Source organism: Oreochromis niloticus, unplaced genomic scaffold (assembly GCF_001858045.2).
Source record: "Oreochromis niloticus isolate F11D_XX unplaced genomic scaffold, O_niloticus_UMD_NMBU tig00008834_pilon, whole genome shotgun sequence".
Lineage (NCBI taxonomy): Eukaryota > Metazoa > Chordata > Actinopteri > Cichliformes > Cichlidae > Oreochromis > Oreochromis niloticus.
In genome coordinates this window covers 240,069-262,410 of record NW_020329461.1, presented here as the reverse complement: position 1 = coordinate 262,410, position 22,342 = coordinate 240,069, and the positions used below count along the sequence as shown (strand labels likewise).

The 22,342-nt window shown below is 42.1% G+C and overlaps 1 protein-coding gene across 1 annotated transcript in view; it reads left to right on the top strand.

The window, feature by feature from the left end:
- LOC112845972 (uncharacterized) overlaps nucleotides 1–22,342 on the top strand; it is a 54,782-nt gene that overhangs the window by 24,791 nt on the left and 7,649 nt on the right. Inside the window, 2 exon segments of the mRNA XM_025905133.1 lie at nucleotides 16,904–17,406; nucleotides 17,538–17,645. Of these exon segments, the coding sequence (XP_025760918.1) occupies nucleotides 16,904–17,406; nucleotides 17,538–17,645 (611 nt within the window).

Sequence of the window (22,342 nt, the reverse complement as noted above, 5' to 3'; positions counted from 1 at the left end):
TCTGCCTCACATTAGTCACCCAGCACAGCAGCTTTTCCATTAAAGCTCACTTTTCCCGCCTTTAAAGGAGCCTAAGACACACCTGGAAACACGGATCGGAGAAGTGAGATGAAGAACGCTGGAGAAAAGACACAACATGAGTTTCTCGTCTGTGACTGAAACCTTTGACTCATTTTTAATCTTGACTGCTAAACTGGGCAGTGATGTAGCTTTGAACACAGGCGACTCACCTTTGAACTTTAAATGCCCTCGTGACCTTTCCTCCAGTGCCACAAACAGCGTGTGACAAAATTACTTGAAATGAAGTCCCCAAAGTAAGTTAAATATGCTAAATGTAAGCCTTTTTTCATGTTTTTAATTCTTACTTGCAGAAAATGAATGCACTGCAACAAGAAGAATAGTTCTAATACTATGAAAAATCTACTCAATATTAGTGAAGTATCATTAAGTTTTTTCTTGATTGAGGTTGGCTCATCTTAAAATAGAGCCTAATCCACATTAAATCTAAACAAAAAATCCTTAAAACAGACCTTTTCCTAGATTATTCCTTGGCTTCTACTGAAATCACAACCAGGACAAGAGTGATATATGTCAACATTTATTCCTCTCAATAGAACAAAACCATTTTGTCAACAATATAGGGCTGCTGCACAATCCCTAAAAAAATCCAAATTCACCCTTTTAAGAACTTTCACCTATAAATGATTTTCTCTAACTGAGTGTGTGTGTGGGTGTCTACGTGTGTGTGTGTGTGTGTGTGCTAACCACAATTGCACCCTATTTCACCTCGCCGACTACCTCCTGACCTCTCACCAGACAGAGAGACAGAAGCCACTCTCATATATGTAATAACCGAACTGAAACTATGTATATGTAATCTACTGAATAAATGTTTTAATCAAGAACCTCTACTAAAAGCTAATCAAAAGATACAAATGAATAAAAGATAATAAAGAATACCCTGGTTATTAAAATAGCATCATCCAAACAGCTCCTCACAATTACTTACACTTACACTCTGCTTTTAGTTTCACTTTTGCAAAAGCACGCTCTGCAAGAGCATGCATTTCCTGTCAGGACTCTGGCATGAGCTATACACAGAGTTGAGCCTTTCTTTTATAACCCAACAGAATCAGCACATACACATTTAAGATTATAAAAAGCATTCAAAAGCATTTAAGCTTATAGATTCAACTCAACAGTTTAAAGTGGTTATAACTGGACCTGTAATAAAGGCTAATATGATACCAGTATGTTTAAACATCTGAATGCAATATCAATATTAATAATTAATGGAATGGTAATGATGATTATAAACAACAGCAGCAAAAAATAGCAGCAAAAATATCTTTCTAATCTCTACACTCCCTCTCTTGGTGATCCTCTTTAGAACATCTGCATGGAGGCGAAGAAGCGATGTTCAATTCAATTCAATTCAATTTTATTTATATTGCGCCAAATCACAACAAAAGTCGCCTCAAGGCGCTTTATATTGTACAGTAGATAGCACAATAATAAATACAGAGAAAAGCCCAACAATCATATGACCCCCTATGAGCAAGCACTTTGGCGACAGTGGGAAGGAAAACTCCCTTTTAACAGGAAGAAACCTCCGGCAGAACCAGGCTCAGGGAGGGGCGGCCATCTGCTGCGACCGGTTGGGGTGAAGAAGGAAAACAGGATAAAGACATGCTGTGGAAGAGAGACAGAGATTAATAACAGATATGATTCGATGCAGAGAGGTCTATTAACACATAGTGAGTGAGAAAGGTGAGTGGAAGGGAAAAACTCAATGCATCATGGGAATCCCCGGCAGCCTACGTCTATTGCAGCATAACTAAGGGAGGATTCAGGGTCACCTGGTCCAGCCCTAACTATATGCTTTAGCAAAAAGGAAAGTTTTAAGCCTAATCTTGAAAGTAGAGATAGTGTCTGTCTCCCGAATCCAAACTGGAAGCTGGTTCCACAGAAGAGGGGCCTGAAAACTGAAGGCTCTGCCTCCCATTCTACTTTTAAATACTCTAGGAACAACAAGTAAGCCTGCAGAGCGAGAGCGAAGTGCTCTAATGGGGTGATATGGTACTACAAGGTCATTAAGATAAGATGGGGCCTGATTATTTAAGACCTTGTATGTGAGGAGCAGGATTTTGAATTCAATTCTGGATTTAACAGGAAGCCAATGAAGGGAAGCCAAAACAGGAGAAATATGCTCTCTCTTTCTAGTCCCTGTCAGTACCCTTGCTGCAGCATTTTGGATCAGCTGAAGGCTTTTCAGTGAGTTTTTAGGACATCCTGATAATAAAGAATTAGAGTAGTCCAGCCTGGAAGTAATAAATGCATGAACTAGTTTTTCAGCATCACTCTGAGACAGGATATTTCTAATTTTAGAGATGTTGCGCAAATGGAAGAAAGCAGTCTTACATATTTGTTTAATATGTGCATTGAAGGACATGTCCTGGTCAAAAATGACTCCAAGGTTCCTCACAGTGTTACTGGAGGCCGAGGTAATGCCATCCAGAGTAAGAATCTGCTTAGATACCATAGTTCTAAGATTTTCAGGGCCGAGTACAATAACCTCAGTTTTATCTGAATTAAGAAGCAGAAAGTTAGCGGCCATCCAGGTCTTTATGTCTTTAAGACATTCCTGCAGTTTCACTAATTGGTGTGTGTTACCTGGCTTCACTGATAGATAGAGCTGCGTGTCATCTGCATAGCAGTGAAAATTTATGCTATGTCTTCTAATGATGCTGCCTAAGGGAAGCATGTATAATGTAAATAGAATTGGTCCTAGCACTGAACCCTGTGGAACACCATATTTAACCTTAGTGTGTGAAGAGGACTCTCCATTTACTTGAACAAATTGGAGTCTATTAGATAGATATGATACAAACCACTGCAGTGCAGTACCTGTAATACCTACAGCATGTTCTAATCGCTCTAATAGGATATTATGGTCAACAGTATCAAACGCAGCACTGAGGTCTAGCAGGACAAGCACAGAGATGAGTCCACTGTCAGAGGCCATAAGAAGATCATTTGTAACCTTCACTAAAGCTGTTTCTGTGCTGTGATGAGCTCTGAAACCTGACTGAAACTCTTCAAATAAGCCATTCCTCTGCAGATGATCTGTTAGCTGTTTGACAACTACTCTTTCAAGGATTTTTGATATGAAAGGAAGGTTGGAGATTGGCCTATAATTAGCTAAGACAGCTGGGTCTAGAGATGCTTTTTGAGTAAAGGTTTAACTACAGCCAGCTTGAAGGCCTGTGGTACATAGCCGATTATTAGAGATAGGTTGATCATATTTAAGATTGAAGCATTAATTAATGGCAGGACCTCTTTGAGCAGTTTTGTAGGAATGGGGTCTAAAAGACACGTTGATGGTTTGGAGAAATTAATTATTGAAGTTAACTCAGAAAGATCAATTGGAGAAAAAGAGTCTAACTTAACACCGATGGTACTAAAAGTAGCTGTAGATAATATTACATCTGTGGGATGATTATTGGTAATTTTTTCTCTAATGATAAAAATTTTATTTGTGAAGAAGTTCATGAAGTCATTATTAGTTAACGTTAAAGGGATTGTTGGCTCAGTAGAGCTCTGACTTTTTGTCAGCCTGGCTACAGTGCTGAAGAGAAACCTGGGGTTGTTCTTATTTTCTTCAATCAGTGACGAATAGTAAGATGTTCTGGCTTTGCGGAGGGCTTTCTTATAAAGCAGCAAACTATTTCTCCAGGCTAAATGATGATCCTCTAAATTTGTGACACGCCATTTCCTCTCCAGCTTACGAGTTATCTGCTTTAGGCTACGTGTTTGAGAATTATACCACGGAATCAGGTACTTCGGATTTGAGGCTTTAGTTTTCACAGGAGCTACAGTATCCAGAGTCGTACGTAGAGAGGAGGTAAAATTATTAACAAGATAATCGACCTCTGTTGGAGTAGCGTTCAGATAGCTGCTCTGCTCTATGTTGGTACAGGGCATTGAAGATGATAACAGTGGGTGGATTATATTCTTAAACTTAGTTACAGCACTTTCAGAAAGACATCTACTTTGATAAAGTCTACTCTCCACTGCTGTGTAATCAATTATTGTAAATGTAAATGTTATCAGGAAATGATCAGACAGCAGAGGGTTTTCAGGAAACACTGTTAAATGTCCAGTTTCTATGCCATATGTTAAAACAAGATCTAGAGTGTGATTAAAGTGGTGGGTGGGTTCTTTTACATTTTGAGAGAAGCCAATTGAGTCTAATAACAGATTAAATGCGATGTTGAGGCTGTCATTTTTAGCATCTACATGGATGTTAAAATCACCCACAATAATTATTTTATCTGAGCTGAGCACTAAATCAGATAAAAAGTCTGAGAAATCAGAGAGAAACTCTGTGTAAGGCCCAGGTGGACGATAGATGATAACAAGTAAGACTGGTTTCTGAGTTTTACAGCTTGGGTGGACGAGGCTAAGCATCAGGCTTTCAAATGAATTAAAAGTCTGTCTTGGTCTTTCGTTAATTAATAGACTGGTGTGAAAAATTGCTGCCACACCGCCCCCTCGGCCTGTGCTTCGGGATTTCTGGTAGTTAGAATGACTCAGGGGTGTTGATTCATTTAAACTAACATACTCATCCTGCTGCAACCAGGTTTCTGTAAGGCAGAGTAAATCGATTTGTTGATCAATTATTAAGTCATGTACTAACAGAGACTTGGAGGAGAGAGACCTAATATTTAATAATCCACATTTCACTGTTTTACTCTTTGGTTCAGATGTGGATACTGTATTGTTCTTTCTTTGTGATTTTTTATGTTTAAGTTGTTTATTGCTGGTTTTTAGTTTGTTTTTTGTCTTTTTGGGAGCTGACACAGTCTCAATGGAGATGGGTTTTTGGGGGGGTAGCAGGAGGAGAGAAGCTGCAGAGAGGCGTGTAAGACTGCAACTCTGCTTCCTGGTCCCAACTCTGGATAGTCATATTTTGGGGGGTTTAATAAATTGGTCCATATTTCTAGAAATGAGAGCTGCTCCATCCAAAGTGGGATGGATGCCGTCTCTCCTAACAAGACCAGGTTTCCTCCAGAAGGTTTGCCAATTATCTATGAAGCCCACATCGTTTCTGGGACACCACTCAGACAGCCAGCAATTTAAGGAGAACATGCGGCTAAACATGTTCTTTTAATTGTGTCTCAAGTTGTCAAATAGAACATTTGTGGTTTTGAAGCTGATGTACTGACGCAATGAGGGGGCGTCACAAAATATACTCTGATGCATATAAAACTGTAGTTTGATGTTTGGAGGATGAGATTGTGGGGCTCTCTGCTTACAGAGTCAGCTCATTCTCCCACGCGTGTCTTTTCATTAAAAATCATCGTCTTTACCTTTTGGACCAGTGTGGTTACTTGCATTCCGCCTGTATTTACTTCCCTTTGTTTTTGAACCTTAACAAGAGTCTTAAGCGCAAGACATTTTGCTTCACCGAGGTTTATTAAGGTGGTACAGTAACAGGGCAGTTAATGCTGTTGAGAGTTCACCTGAATAACTCACCCTCCAGCTCCGGTAACTAACCTTCCCTAATACACGCTCAACGTCTTTCATGCAGCACAACCAAAACAGTAACATTGTAACAGAGATACGATATAATCACACACACACACACACACACACACACACACACATACACACACGCACATACTTTGAACTACACTGAAGTGTTTTAAGAACCTATGTAGTTATAAGATTATATATTGTGAGGATTTAATAATTAGGATTAATGTGTGACCTTTGACCATGTTGTGACCTATTGTCAGAAGGCAAAGCAAAGGGTTAACCTAAGGGTGTCCCTTTGGGCAGGGCCCTCAGCCAGAGCCCTGCCCGTACCCTGGCCTGTACCTGACCCCTGCAGCTGTGTTTGGGCGCGTGGGAAAGTTACCCAGCAGCAGGGGGTCCTCTGGTCCCCTATATATTAGGGGACCAGAGGACACCCCCAGCTCTTTTTCCCCTCTGCTGTTGCTCTCTGTCCGTCTCTGTGTTGCTCTACTGTCTGTGCTTAAGGCTGTACACCCCGGGGTTTTGCTTTGCTTGCTTTCTGCTATGTAATTCTCTTGCTAAATGTCTGTATGTATTTTTCCTGCTGTTCATATGATTCAGTGTATTAAACTCTGTTCCAAGAATTCTACTCTTTTCCAGAGCATCTTTTTGAGTGTCTTGATTTTAACTGGATGTAAAAAGGTTGGATCTCCACATCCATGGTGGGAGAAGGTTATCAGGATCGCTTCAAAAATTTGCGACCACACCGTTCGAAAGACAAATGTGTCTACAGTAGCTAATCCAAGCTCCAGACATAGAGAAGAAACAGATGGGAGAGACGCAAGTGATCTTGCTAAGTACTGTCCACTTCACAACAAACCCCACCCTCTGCAAAAATGCCTGGTCTTTAAAGAGAAACCACTTATGGAACGCAAGAAGTTATTAAAGGACCACAGGCAGTGCTTTAGGTATTGCTCAGTTACTCATAATAATAATAATACATTTTATTTATAGGCGCCTTTCAGACCCTCAAGGTCACCTTACAGTAACACGCAAAGAAGTGCCCATGCAGCAGTATATTAATGGCTAACCTCGTATTGTCGATGGATCATCTCAGTTGTTCTCCTGACCGAAGTTTGGTCTGTTTACAGCATCTTGCCATGCGATTGCATTTGTCCCTAACCGTCGGGAACCCTCACGTTAGCTTTCATCGAGTGGAAAAAAGTTAGCGTTCCTCCTCCAGGTTCACTGTGTTTATAATATGCTAACATAGCTGTATAGCTAGTGTAGAGATTAAAAGGATATTTTACTGCTATTATTTGCTGCTATTAGTATAATCATCATTACCATTTCATTATTAATAGTGATGTTGCATTTCAGATGCATTCAGATATTCAAATACATGGGTATTATATTAGTCTTTATTACAGGTCTAATTATAACACTTTAAACTGTTGAGTTGAATCTATAATTGTAAAGGCTTTTGAATGTTTTTATATTCTTACACTGAAGTCTTCAGTGGGTGAGAGACTGAGTTGCAGGCTGACAGGAAACACTTCTGCAGGGCATGCTTCTGCAGAAGTGAAACCGAAAGCAGAGTGAGTGCAAGTTAAGAGCAGGGTGTTTTTATGCATTTATGGCGGATTAAGCGTTGAGTAGTTGTGTTAGATTGAAATAGTTGTTTTATATATTTTACATGTAAGTCAAGATCATTACACACAGGATGGCCTTAGCCTGGTTGCCTAAGTTGAGGTGAACTAAGGTTCAGAGAGCACATGCAAACTCTGCACGCACAGACAGATGAGACATACACACACAGAGTTTCAGTAGTGCTGGCCTTCTGTCTAGTGGAAAGGTGAAGGGTGAAACAGAGGGCAGCAGAAGCTGACACATACGCATACATATAAGTAGACTCATTTAGTAGGCAAGAGTTTAATTATGTTTTGCTTATGGCTGTGAAGTCGAGGCGTACATGTTAGTCTGTTCCAGGAAGTACACCAGATGTCCCAGAGATAAGCGACAGCGAAGACAGCTGAGGGGAAGCACCTGCCTTCGACGCGAAGATGATGTTCTGTTTAAAACTGTGTTCAAAGTTAACTTAACGTTTGTGGTTTTGAGTTGATGTATGCTTTGTTTGAGTCTGCCTGGCAACAGGAAGACTGCCAACCCTATAAAACCTTTGTTTGACTATTGTAAGGTAGTTCGACGCTGAAATCTGCACAGCGGTCAGACTCACACATGTGTTCATTAAAATGCCATCTAATTGCACCCGCCCGGATCTGTGCTTATTTTTGGATTCCTCCTCAATATTTTGAACCTTGACTTCATTATATACCCGCTAGCCCAACTTCAGTAACCCTGCAAACGTCACTGCTGTTTAGCATCTTCATTTATGTCGGAAATGATGGCAGAGCTGTATGTTTTAATTTTTCAGAAATCCCTCAATCAGAACATGACCACAGTTTGAGAACCACTGTTCTAGAATAAGATGGCCGACGTGTAAACAGCAGTCAAAGGGAGCATGTGGTAGTTGTCGTCTTCAAATTTTTCTGGGGGAACTCGGGAGAAATATCTGTCGATTAAAAATATTTAATTTGCTTTGGCAGTTGAAATGACAAATTTTACAGCACTGGACCTGTGTGTAAACCAGCGAACTGCTTCACAGAAAGGATGACCCTCATAGGGCCATACAGCATAGATACAGTGACAATAACAAATGATTATTATGGCTTCTCCCAACACAAACGTGGCAGTCTGCTGCGAATCTTCTTCCATACACATCCGCTCACTCCCTCGACCTCTTATCTGCTTGCTTTCCTAGAATCGAGAAGACACAGTAACAAAAATCCCCTCCTGTAGCCTTGGCTAACTACTGATTTTAAGGTCCAGCCAAGAACATATTGTCCTGACCCAGAGAGGCTATTCCAGGGGTAGGCAACTCCTGGCCAGTGTCCTGCAGGTTTTAGATGTGTCCTTGATCCAACACAGCTGATTCAAATTGATAAATTATCTCTCCAACATGTCTTTAAGTTCTCCAGAGGCCTGGTAATGAACTAATCATTTGATTCAGGCATGTTGATCCAGGGTCCACACTCCCTGCTGGTAACTGATGCCCTCAGGGGTTGGTGCATTGGTGGTTCTTGGTGTCCGGAGCTGGGCGCTCAGGTATGCACCAGCTCACTCCCGGTGGCTACTTGGCGGGGCCTGGTGCCTGTCGCTCGGTCAGGCCTCTTCCGGAGCAAAGGGGGCCCTCGGGCCTCCGGCCTCGGGGCCTGCAACTCGGTTCACTCTGGCACAGCTGGCTGCCGGCAGAGCCGGCGGGCACACCGGTGCAGCCCCCTCTGGCTTCTGCTCCGTGGCTACTGGGTGACCCCCTCGTCTGGGGATCTCCTCAGCCCTTCCCAGGAAGGTGGCACGGATGCCCCTCCGGTGGTCCTCCTTGGGCTCTCGCACTCTGGGGCCTCTGGATCTCTGGAGCCTGGATCTCCTCCATGCCTGCTTCGTGCCCTGGGGGACGGGGCTATGGGCCTCCACACCCTCTAGCAGACCGTTACATTGGGAAACCTTTTGTATACAAGCGCGTTGATCCACACAGGTGTACACACGGGTGTTCACTGTTCGTAGACAAACTACACCTTTCTTAGCTGCTACTTCAAAGCACATTGTGCGCTGTCTGTCCTGTGTGCTGCACAACAACTTTCAATATTTAGTATTTACTGCTGTTCACACTTAGCTAGATTAACGTGATGGTGTTGTGTTTAGTATGTTGCTTTGGTTTTTTTTTTTGCTTGTCTTCTCCTTTTTCTCTCAACAGGTGATCCAGGAGATTTTTTTTTTTTTTCCTCTCTCTTTGTCTTTGTAAGTGCCCTTTCTCACTGTCCCTTTTCCCTTCTGTTTTTCTTTTCCTTCCTCTCTTTCTTTCTCCCTTTCCTATACCCCAGTCATGTCTGTCCCATCTGTAACAACTGAAAATAAAATAAATAAAAATAACTAAGTTTGATCAAATGGACCAATACGGCAATGCCATGATGATCCATTTGGCAAAATAAATCCATTTGGTATCCTTGTTGGTCTTCAGACAACAATTCTGACGGCTAAAGAACCAAATGGGACAGACAAAAAAAAAAAAAAAAAGAAATCTGCACAGCGGTCGGACTCACACATGTGTTCATTAAAATGCCATCTAATTGCACCCGCCCGGATCTGTGCTTATTTTTGGATTCCTCCTCAATATTTTGAACCTTGACTTCATTATATACCCGCTAGCCCAACTTCAGTAACCCTGCAAACGTCACTGCTGTTTAGCATCTTCATTTATGTCGGAAGTGATGGCAGAGCTGTATGTTTTAATTTTTCAGAAATCCCTCAATCAGAACATGACCACAGTTTGAGAACCACTGTTCTAGAATAAGATGGCCGACGTGTAAACAGCAGTCAAAGGGAGCATGTGGTAGTTGTCGTCTTCAAATTTTTCTGGGGGAACTCGGGAGAAATATCTGTCGATTAAAAATATTTAATTTGCTTTGGCAGTTGAAATGACAAATTTTACAGCACTGGACCTGTGTGTAAACCAGCGAACTGCTTCACAGAAAGGATGACCCTCATAGGGCCATACAGCATAGATACAGTGACAATAACAAATGATTATTATGGCTTCTCCCAACACAAACGTGGCAGTCTGCTGCGAATCTTCTTCCATACACATCCGCTCACTCCCTCGACCTCTTATCTGCTTGCTTTCCTAGAATCGAGAAGACACAGTAACAAAAATCCCCTCCTGTAGCCTTGGCTAACTACTGATTTTAAGGTCCAGCCAAGAACATATTGTCCTGACCCAGAGAGGCTATTCCAGGGGTAGGCAACTCCTGGCCAGTGTCCTGCAGGTTTTAGATGTGTCCTTGATCCAACACAGCTGATTCAAATTGATAAATTATCTCTCCAACATGTCTTTAAGTTCTCCAGAGGCCTGGTAATGAACTAATCATTTGATTCAGGCATGTTGATCCAGGGTGATGTCTAAAACCTGCAGGTCACTGGTACTCGAGGCCTGGAGTTGCCTACCCCTGGGCTATTCTAACCATTATCATGTGTATGTGTAAGCATGCTGCGCGACCTTCCACAATCTACGTGTGTTCTTCAGTATTTTAAATCAGACATGAAGCTCTTAACCCTCCAAGCATGGAGCGCCAACTTGTTATGAGCACAATTGCATTGTGTATTTAAATAAAAATAATAAAGCAGCTTTATCTCATAATTTAAGTAAAAAATAAAACACACGTAGTAGGAGAAACAACGTACGGATTATTGGACTTTAAGAAGGCGTGGAGGAACCCGGGAAAGTGTACAAATATGTGACGGAGATTCTGGCCAAAGCACTTGAGCTTTCTGGAAGTGACTTTGAAATTGAACGTGCACATCGTTCCCCGGTACCAATGCCGGAATCTAACGAGCCTCCCAGGGCGATACATGTCCGCTTTCTACGTTCATCTGTTAGGGAGAAAGTACTACGGGTGGCCAGAGAGAAGTGGGGAATCGACTGGCAAGGCGCCAAGCTTTCCTTCTTTGAAGATGTTAGAAGAGAGCTAGCGGAGAACAGGAAGGCGTCTCCGAGAGCTACAAGTGAAGCATAGGCTGGTGTATCCTGCAACGCTTATTTTTACATGGAACGGACAAAAGAAAACATTCAAAGACGGAAAGGAGGCCGAGAAATTTCTGCAGGAGTCAACTTAGAGGAGTGCGGGACATAATGTAACAGATCAGAGAAGTGTATATGAATTTAAAAAATAAGGTAACAAATAAACAATGGGTAGAACGGGGCTGCGGCGGCTGTGCTGCTGTCGGACAGTTAAAGTGTCTCACAGACCAAGGAAAGTTTAGTGACTCAAGCTAAAGTTAGTTAGGTTTGGGTAGGAGGGGAGGGAGGGGTCGCTTAGCAACGTTGTTCTGGGTTGTTATGCAAAGAAGGGTGTTCGTTTTGTTCAGGTTTGTTTTTTTAAGACAGCTAGTTTGATGGGACCAGATGGGTTTTGTAATATTGAGTGCCTATGTATATATTTGTGTTGTGTTGTAAAGTGCACAGGGAGTGTCCTTACCCCATTTTTATTAGAAAGAGATGAACAGGTATACTAAAATAATATCATGGAACATAAAAGGATGTGGGGACCCAATTAAAAGGAGGAAGGTTCGAACATACATAAAATCTAAAAACACAGATATAGTGTTTATTCAGGAATCCCACATTGCTGGAGAAGAAGAGGCAAAAAAGTTTAAAAGAGACTGGGTGGGCTCCGTTTTTCATAGTTCATACTCAAGTAAACAAAATCGTGTTTTGATCCTTATTAATAAAAAATTAAGCTTCGTGTTGCTGAAAAAATATAATGATAAAGAAACGCACATTATATGTTTGGAAGCCTTAATCAATGGGGTTCGAACAGTTTTGTGTAATATCTATGCACCTGTTGCGGGTTTCAAATATTGAGGATGAGTACAAAACAACACTGGTCCAGAAGGGTTGGGTCAAACAATGATTTTAATGAACACACGCGTGGGGAGATGAACACTGGATACAATCAGCATCGATCTCTCCCCAAAACTACACAAGCAGTTGTTTTATAACATCGGGGTGTTATTACGCCCCCTCATGCGTCAAAGCAGATGCAACACATGCATAAGTTTGAAAACCACAAATGTTCTGTTGACAATTGTTGGCACATTTGAAAAGAACATTTTCTCCGTCTCCACGCCAGGTGCTTCCTGTAGATCTTCTTACTCTCGCTTATCTCTGGAACATCAGACGCACGTCCTACAACAAACTGTCACTTATGCAGACACAAAATGCAGTTACAAGCAAAATATGTCTGAACTCTTACCCATAAATGAGTCTACCTACTGTGTGTGTGTGTGTGTGTGTGTCTCGACCTCAAATGCACTCTGTCTCACCTCGCCAACTAAAGCTCACGACCTCTTACCAGACAGAAGCCAACTCTCATATGTGTAATAAACTAATTGAAAGTATATATGTATTATATTGAATAAATGTTTTAATCAAATGCCACTACTCAAAGCTTAATAAAAAGGATATAAACGAATGAAAAGATAATAATGAATAACATGGTATATGTGTTGTGTAAGCGTGTAGGCAATCCTTCCATAGCTCTAAGTCACTTACACAATAGATCGTCTGGACATAGCGCCGGACGAAACTTATGACCTTCAACTCACTGACTGAGCTTCAACTCTTTAATAAGCACCAAATGCAGGGTGTGTATAAAAGGGTTATAACTGTACCTGTAATAAAGGTTAATATGGTGCCAGTATGTTTAAACATCTTAATGCCGTCTTGAAGCTATATGTTATATTGTTAATGCATTGTTAATGCTGTAGATTATATTGTAGCAATAAAATAATTTGTTTAATCCCACAATTCCCTCTCTTGACCTCTTGGCCACAAGAGGTCACCATACGTTGTGTTGTGTCACTCCTCGGCCCACTCATCTGCTTCCATGTTCATCAATGGCATCATGGACACCGGAGTCACCGCTCCGGGGTCCACTGCCCTCGTGATTACCACAGGTGACCAAAATACCTAGAAATGGAGCGATAGAAAGCATTGCAGACAATGTCCAAACACGGATGCCAGCACGCCTTCCAACGGGCTGTCGATTCCTGAGTTTTCATGCATGGTTTTAGACAGAGTCTTTAGCCCTTCCAGAGCTCGGGTTACTGAGCCATCTGGAGCCATCTGGAGCAGTGTTGTTCGGGATGAAGGTGCAACACTGGTCACCAAACATGGCACACACGCCTCCCTTCTCCAGGGCACATTATATGTTTGGAAGCCTTAATCAATGGGGTTCGAACAGTTTTGTGTAATATCTATGCACCGAATAAAGAAGAGGCAGATTTTTTTCACAGAATTAATAAGATAATAGGTGATCCTGAGGGGCAGGTAATATTGGCCGGAGATTTCAACCAGGTGATGGATGGGATAATTGATAAGAGCAAACCCAGGGGTAGGTCTACAGGGAGTGCAGAATTATTAGGCAAGTTGTATTTTTGAGGAATAATTTCATTATTGAACAATAACCATGTTCACAATGAACCCAAAAAACTCATTAATATCAAAGCTGAATGTTTTTGGAAGTAGTTTTTAGTTTGTTTTTAGTTTTAGCTATTTTAGGGGGATATCTGTGTGTGCAGGTGACTATTACTGTGTATAATTATTAGGCAACTTAACAAAAAACAAATATATACCCATTTCAATGATTTATTTTTACCAGTGAAACCAATATAACATCTCCACATTCACAAATATACATTTCTGACATTCAAAAACAAAACAAAAACAAATCAGCGACCAATATAGCCACCTTTCTTTGCAAGGACACTCAAAAGCCTGCCATCCATGGATTCTGTCAGTGTTTTGATCTGTTCACCATCAACATTGCGTGCAGCAGCAACCACAGCCTCCCAGACACTGTTCAGAGAGGTGTACTGTTTTCCCTCCTTGTAAATCTCACATTTGATGATGGACCACAGGTTCTCAATGGGGTTCAGATCAGGTGAACAAGGAGGCCATGTCATTAGTTTTTCTTCTTTTATACCCTTTCTTGCCAGCCACGCTGTGGAGTACTTGGACGCGTGTGATGGAGCATTGTCCTGAATGAAAATCATGTTTTTCTTGAAGGATGCAGACTTCTTCCTGTACCACTGCTTGAAGAAGGTGTCTTCCAGAAACTGGCAGTAAGACTGGGAGTTGAGCTTGACTCCATCCTCAACCCGAAAAGGCCCCACAAGCTCATCTTTGATGATACCAGCCCAAACCAGTACTCCACCTCAACCTTGCTGGCGTCTGAGTCGGACTGGAGCTCTCTGCCCTTTACCAATCCAGCCACGGGCCCATCCATCTGGCCCATCAAGACTCACTCTCATTTCATCAGTCCATAAAACCTTAGAAAAATCAGTCTTGAGATATTTCTTGGCCCAGTCTTGACGTTTCAGCTTGTGTGTCTTGTTCAGTGGTGGTCGTCTTTCAGCCTTTCTTACCTTGGCCATGTCTCTGAGTATTGCACACCTTGTGCTTTTGGGCACTCCAGTGATGTTGCAGCTCTGAACTGGTGGCTCCAAACTGGTGGCAAGTGGCATCTTGGCAGCTGCACGCTTGACTTTTCTCAGTTCATGGGCAGTTATTTTGCGCCTTGGTTTTTCCACACGCTTCTTGCGACCCTGTTGACTATTTTGAATGAAACGCTTGATTGTTCGATGATCACGCTTCAGAAGCTTTGCAATTTTAAGACTGCTGCATCCCTCTGCAAGATATCTCACTATTTTTGACTTTTCTGAGCCTGTCAAGTCCTTCTTTTGACCTATTTTGCCAAAGGAAAGGAAGTTGCCTAATAATTATGCACACCTGATATAGGGTGTTGATGTCATTAGACCACACCCCTTCTCATTACAGAGATGCACATCACCTAATATGCTTAATTGGTAGTAGGCTTTCGAGCCTATACAGCTTGGAGTGAGACAACATGCATGAAGAGGATGATGTGGACAAAATACTCATTTGCCTAATAATTCTGCACTCCCTGTAGTGAGGAGAGGTGAAAGAACGGCATAGACATACAGCTCTCACTCTCAGTCATCTGTATTGAGTGGAGCCCAACTGGAGCCCTGAGGCATTAACAATGGATCGATGCACAATCAACCCACGCAAAACTTTCACTACTTATCTCCCTCTATATTCCCACTGCATATTCTATTCGAAAACCCAGTCGAAACAACAAATAACACAATAATAAAGGCATCACACGAAATGTAAGGAACAGAGACGTACAACCTCAAAACTGATCAAATTTATGATCCACCACAACAACTATACACCTCACACTAATTGTCACAGATCTCCCACATCTAAAAACTTGCTCTCTCTCTCTCTCACTTGCTCACTCTTGATGGAATTTTGGAAGCACTGAATTGAGATTTGCGTGATTGAAATCTCCGCCGATAATAAACAGTCCATCGGGGTTTGAGTTCTGGAGCTTGCAGAGCGCTGCTTTAGCATTAGCGCTGGGTGGGATGTACACTGCTGTAATAAGCACAGCAGTGAATTCCCAAGGTAGATAAAAAAGTATGCATCTAACAGTCATAAACTCTACCACTGATGAGTAGTAATGTGTCATGGTTCTGAGTCTGCTGACTCAGTGTTTTGTGTATTATTATTATCTTATGTTCTTGTTTATTCTGATTATCTATTCTGTTAAGATTTACTAGTTGTTAGGTTTTGGTTCTCTACTCCCTCTGTTTCAGTTCAGTCCCATCTCTGTCTAAAGCCCTTGTCTCTGAGTCTGTGTCTCTGCATGTGTATTGAGCTTTCTGTTTGACTTTGAAGGTCTGTGTCTTATGTCAGTGTATTCATTTTTGGTGTTTTCATTTTCTGTCCTTTACAGAAGAAGGAGCAGATTCCAGAACCACCGCAAAACCAGAAAGGGGTTGACGAGAATCCAGGAAGCACCAGACCCAACGGATCTGGCCAAGAAAGGGGGACCCAAAAGAAGCATAGAGCACAGAGAATCACCCGTCCCAGAAGATTAGTATGCTCCCCCATCTTGTCTCCGTAATCAGTGTCAGCCCTGTCTCCCAGCTGCTTCCTCTTGGTCCTGTTCATCTCTTGTATTTAGTGTCTGCATCTTTCCCTGTTCATTGTCATGTCATCCCTCATTCTACACTGTGTGTTCTGTGTGCACTCAAACAGTCGTTTTTGCATCCTGGATCTTTGGGTCCACCATTCCTGCCCCCCACACACAGTACATGATATAATTAGAAACTAGCACAGAGTTCTTGCACCATTCCAAGCTGATGCACACACAAGCCACCACCGCGAGTCTTACTGCACAAAGCTGCATTTCTGTCAGCACAAAATGCGGTGAGCCTCTGTAGCTGAATGGCGGTATCCGGAACTCTGTCGCTGAGCTGTTTCCATTAGGTCAGCTGCTGCCTCTAAACTTGTCTTCTATTAATAGTACTGTGTACTGTTCCTTGCTCCTTGAGGCAACAGTTGTGATTTGGCACGGTATAAATAAAATTGAATTGAATTGAATACTGTTCAGTAAAATGTAATATTCAATGGGTTTTTTTTTATGAATATGTTTGTTGCTGCTCTGTTTTTGTTGCTTTTTTCCCCCCTTCAGCAGGCGTTGAAGCAGATTTCCAGTGTTCTTTCTCTCTCTCCTTCTGCGAATGTTCTCCTCACTTCTCTTTTTCTTTTCCGTTCAATCAATCAGAAGACTTTATTTGTACCCAAGAGGCAATTAAGATACAACAAGTAGACTATTATAGTAAATGGTCCACTTGGGAAAGTGAATCTGTTGGGCATTTTCTTGGCCTTCAGACAACAATTCTGATTGCAGGATCAGGGCAGTAACAAAAAAAACAACAACAACCAAACAAAAAAGGATTGACGAGTCTCTCGATTTAGTAGCCGGATCCTCCTGGTTCTCCACCCTGGACCTGCGGAGTGGCTACTGGTCGGTGCCACTGTCCCCTGAGTCCAGACCGAAGACAGCCTTCTGTACCAACAGGGGACTATGGCAGTTCAAAGTCCTGAGCTTTGGTCTTTGCAACGCTCCTGCTACGTTCGAGAGGCTTATGAACAGTGTGCTGGCTGGTGTCCCACGGCAATGGTGTCTGGCCTATTTGGATGACCTTCTAGTACACGGGAGCTCCTTTGATGCTGCCCTGGATGCCCTCAGACAAGTGTTGGGGAGGGTGACAGCTGCAGGCCTGAAGCTGCACCCTGACAAGGGCCACTTCATGAGGAGGGAGGTGGAGTTTCTGGGCCACAAGCTGGGTCATGAGGGCATCAGCACTTGGGAGGAAAAGATTCACATCATTGTCAGCAGGCATTCAACACCCTCTGCAGATCGCTGACAGAGTCCCCAGTCCTCGTCCCCCCTAACCCCACCCTGCCTTTTGTCCTGGACACTGACGCAAGTAATGTGGGGCTGGGAGCTGTGTTGTCACAGGTCGGGCCGGATGGTGAGAAGGTGGTGGCGTACTTGAGCTGGGTCCTGAACAGGAGTGAGTGGCGCTACTGTGTCACACGACGACAGCTACTGGCTGTGGTGGCAGGGGTAAGACATTTTAAGTACTACCTGTGTGGCACATCATTTGTTATCAGAACTGATCATGCCACCCTCCAGTGGCTGATGTCTTTCGGGGAGCTGGAGGGACAGGTGGCTTGCTGGCTGGAGGAGCTCCAGGCCTTCAATTTCACTGTGAAGCACAAAGAAGGGACGCACCATTCTAACGCAGACGCCCTCTCTCGCCGCCCATGTGCTGCAGCAGGCTGCCGTTACTGTGAGAAGCGAAAGGAGTGTTGGGATTTAGAGATTCTTTTATTGCTGCCATATAATCTGCCTTATGATAAATGCATTAATAACATGTTCTACAGTATTATTTTATCAGTAATATTGTTTACAGGGTTCATATTGCATTGAATATGTTTGTCATCACATTCATTTTATTCACAGGTTGAGTTTATTTTATACACAATGCATAACTGTGCTTGTTTAGAGTTGATGTTCTATCCAAGAGGGTTTTACATGTTGAGGGAAGATGAGAACATAGCAGGTTAATTGCATGCATGCTTACAATACACATAAATCTAGTAGCAGGCCTGAGCGAAGGCCCAAGTGTCTTCTGCTTCTTATTTGAGACCTGCGCCAATTTAGTCTACTTAGTGATTGAGGACGAGGGTCCATTATTAGCCCTTAGAGGCCCTGAAGCTTGAAGTTATTACCTTAAAAGGAAGGTGTTATCAAAGAGAGAAGTTATATGTCTGTTTATAGTTATTAGAGATGTACAAGATGTACCCTTGTCTGTAAACAATGACTGGACATAATGTATTTTTGACCTGTATTGACGTGTATGTGGGGGTGTGATCCTCTATGCTATAAAACCAGAACTCAGTGTATTTTTGTCAGAGCAAATAAGCCATATGCTGACGGTTGTTCTCCGTTGTCAATAAACTCATCGTTTGATTGCACTTTTCTGGGCCTCCGTCGTTTGTTGTCTGGTCTACAGTTGATCGATCTCGCTTCATTTGGTGGAGGATGCAGGGCAACTAAAGATCAGCAGTAAGAGGTACAGGTGTTTGTTGTCGGCGGAGGTCGAGGCCAGATCAGGTGATTGAACGGCAGACGTCACGGTGATCGCTTGACTATTGGGCCCACAAAAAGGTAAGGCACAAACCTCTTAAACTGAAATTGTGCTGTAGTGGATTATAATTCTAGAATATGTAGTCAAGTGGTCATCCGTTGATCTCTGTTTTGAGTTTTGTTTGAAACGAAAACCTTTGTTGCAATGAAAGTGAAATTTAAGAGTAGTATTGTGTTCACGGTCGCTCGGAAAAAGCAGTACTGAGCTAAAAGTAATTTGTGTTGTGTTCATGGTCGCTTGGAAAAAGCAGTACTGAGCTAAAAGTAACTAGAGATGTTGTTTTAAGGAAATAGAGAGGAATAAAGAGATTATAAGTGTCTAAAAAGTCACGGAGCCGGAGGACTCCACCCCCGGGAAAGACGTTTCCTGGGTATTAAACTGGGGGAAGGGCCCCACTGATATTTTGTGGCCTCAGATATAGCCCTGGTGATCGCAGAGGATCATTGTTAGGGAGACACTTAATTGTGAGAAAAAGAGTAAAATACCGGACGCAAGAGTCCGAGGAAATTGATATATGATTTAAGAGAAACTCAGGTCAGCCGTAAGCTTGAGGTTTTGCAGTAAAGCCACCCGAGCAGTAAAGTGAAACTAAGGTCTGTTGTGTTGAAGTAACTCTGAGAATAAATACTGTGAGCTATGAGAGACGATTAAAAGTATTACCTATGCATTTGTGGACCCGCCGTGGTCAGTGAAAAATTTGTGGACCCGCCGTGGTCAGTGAAAATTTGTGGACCCGCCGTGGGCCAAGAAAAGCTGTGTTTTTGTTGATATTCCTGGAGAATTTGCAGACCTGTTGACGTCTCTTAAAGACGAGCAGCGGTGTGTATATCCGGGTTGTAGGGACCCACTCATACAGCTGGAAACCGTGACGTAAGAAACTGTCTGCAATGATTTAAGTGCCAGCCGGTTGCAGGCTGTGTGTGAGAGGGGCTGTAAAAGTCTCTTTTTCCGTTCTTTTTGCTGGGGAAAAGTGCGCAGTCAAAATTTGGGTGCGGTCACTTCCCCTTTTAATTTTAACAAAGAATAGATACATTGATTAAATGAGGGGTAGATAAAGGGCATGCTCATTGTGCCGGTGTTTCATTATAGGTGCTTGGAACACGTGTTCATTTAACTAGAATTTCAGCAGTGGATGAGACAGGATTTAGGTTAGGGCTAGTCAAAGATAAAGATGACTTTTATTAGTCCCACAGCTGGGAAATTTGTTTTGTTAAAGCAAAAGTGCAAAGTTATGCAGCAGAAATTAGAAAACACTGGAATGCAATAAAATAAAGTAGAATAGAATAAAATAGAATACCAATACTATATACAGCTGAGTAAGAAAACACAAAATACAACTTTGTCAAAGAAAGAAGTGCACATATAGCAGTCTTAGTCTTAGTATGAGGGTTCTTGTAAAGTAAAAGATTATGCTCAAAGTTTTATGCCCTGGAGGCCAAGAGTCGTGTGTAGAGAAGAACATGACTTAGAAACGGACATTTAAGGTCACATTTTGTCTAAGATGGGGAGAATTGTCCCATATGTATTTATTTCTCTTCTTTTTAAGAGGACAGACGCACTGAGTGTTGTCTACTTGCTCTTTTTGATTCTAAGCAAGCATGTTTGATAAAATACTCTTAGGAAAGCGTATTTTGAGTGCTTCTAAGTGTGTGAATGTTGTGAGTACTTGATTTGAATGATTCTGTGTGATTTGTACAAAATAATAAATAAGTAATAATAACTCATAGGGGAGTGCGTGAATAGAGGAGGCCTGAGAGAGTGTGTGTGCGTCAAACAGGAAGTCTGATTATAGCTGGGGAGAGACGTTGCAGCATGAAGACAGAGCAATTAGAGACTGAATGTCTTAAGAAAAAGTAATAAAATATATTAATTACATGTTTTAGAAAAAGAAAGACTGAGAAAATAAATACATGAACTAACAATTACATTAATGAATAGAAAACACACGTACACAAATTGTTACAGGTGAAATGTTGGGAATAATCAAGAAGTGAGATAGCTTAATATACTGATGAAATGAAGAAAGCAGCTTACACTCCTTTGATTTCCAGAGTCAGTGTGTCCCCTCCCCTCATAGCACCCGTGCCCACTTGGCCCCCGTATCAGGCGAAGCATGGAAGGCTGGACAGCCCATGACGGGTAAGATCCCACCTCGAAACCCTGGGACAACCTAAGGCAAGGCGCAGTCACGATTGCTTGAACCTAGGTCCCTAAGTGAGCTTGGACTCACTGGAGGAGACGGGACTTGAAGGGTAAAGCCGCTGGGGCAGAGGGGGAAATGTCATTAACAATGACGAGTGATGAGCCAAAGAGGGGAGACACTCACTGTCTTTCAGGGTGAATTGTTCCCTGAACCTGAAAATCAAGCTCTAACTTCTGGCTGAGGACAAGGAATGTTGTTATTTAAGGAGGGAGATCAAATTTGCGAAAGAGAAAAACTGACTGTTTAAGTGGAACCTTGTGAGGGAGTCTGAAAAAACCACGAAAAGAAACATATACACAATCACACACACAAATAGAAAATGCGTTAACCTTTGAATAAAAAGAGCTCATGAAGATCAGATAGCAGGTTTAGCATAGGAGTCTGTTTATCATGTTGTCCAACTCGCTTAGTGCATAGTAAGTTTTCAGAAGAGAAAATTTAGAATTTAGTGTTGATGGTGTGCAAGTTGTGTGGTGTTTAACGAGATTTTCTGTGTATTGAGCAGGTGAGGTGATGTTAGTTGAACTGAGAGTGTCAGGACCCTGAAGAACTTGTGGCAAAATGTTCTGTGTTTAAGATTGTTGAGGTTGTGTTGTAGTGATGGGTTACTTTTATCGGTTAGATTTGTTTCGTTTTCTTATTTTAATGGAGGGAGTTTTATCAAACATGCACATGTCTAAGGGGGTTCATCATTTTTGTAACAGTGCACTTAGAAAACCTGTCAGGTGATTTTGTTTTGTGTTTGGATGAGCCAATAATCAGCTCTCTTTTTCTCATTTTTGTTCTAAGCAGGCCTGCAAAAGAGTGGATAACAGCGCTGAAAATTCTCGGTGACCTTCTCCAGATTACAATGGCCAGAGGAGAAGGCTAAGTCTCTGTCTAAAAGGATTGCCGCGAGCCAATCCAGTCTAAAAGCAGAAAGAACTATTTTCCTAAAAACAAAATAAAACAAATGAATGAGCGCATGTTGCTGAGAGTGAAGACTGAATATTTGCGAGATAGTCTCCACTGTCAGCAATACCTGATGTTAATGCATGTGAGTGAATGTGTGTAAATGGATGGTGACTGGACGGACGAGGCAGACCATAGGTTGGACCGACTGGACACTGAGATAAAGACTGGACTAAGGTTAGACACATGACTGATAACTGTTCTGTTTTAAGTTTTCTTTTTATAACACAGGTTGGATCATAAGTGGGGAAAAACTGAGTATGAAATGTGAAGTTCTGGTTAACACACAGGTTTCTGTTTCTAGGAAGTTCCAAGGATGCAGGCTGTGGATGGAGCCAAGAAAAGATTTGACATAATGATTAATTTGATTTCATTCCTTAAACACAGGTTTGAAGGGCCGGAGCATGAATATTTAATATGATATGACTAACCTTTTTCTTTTAATCTCCTAAGCTC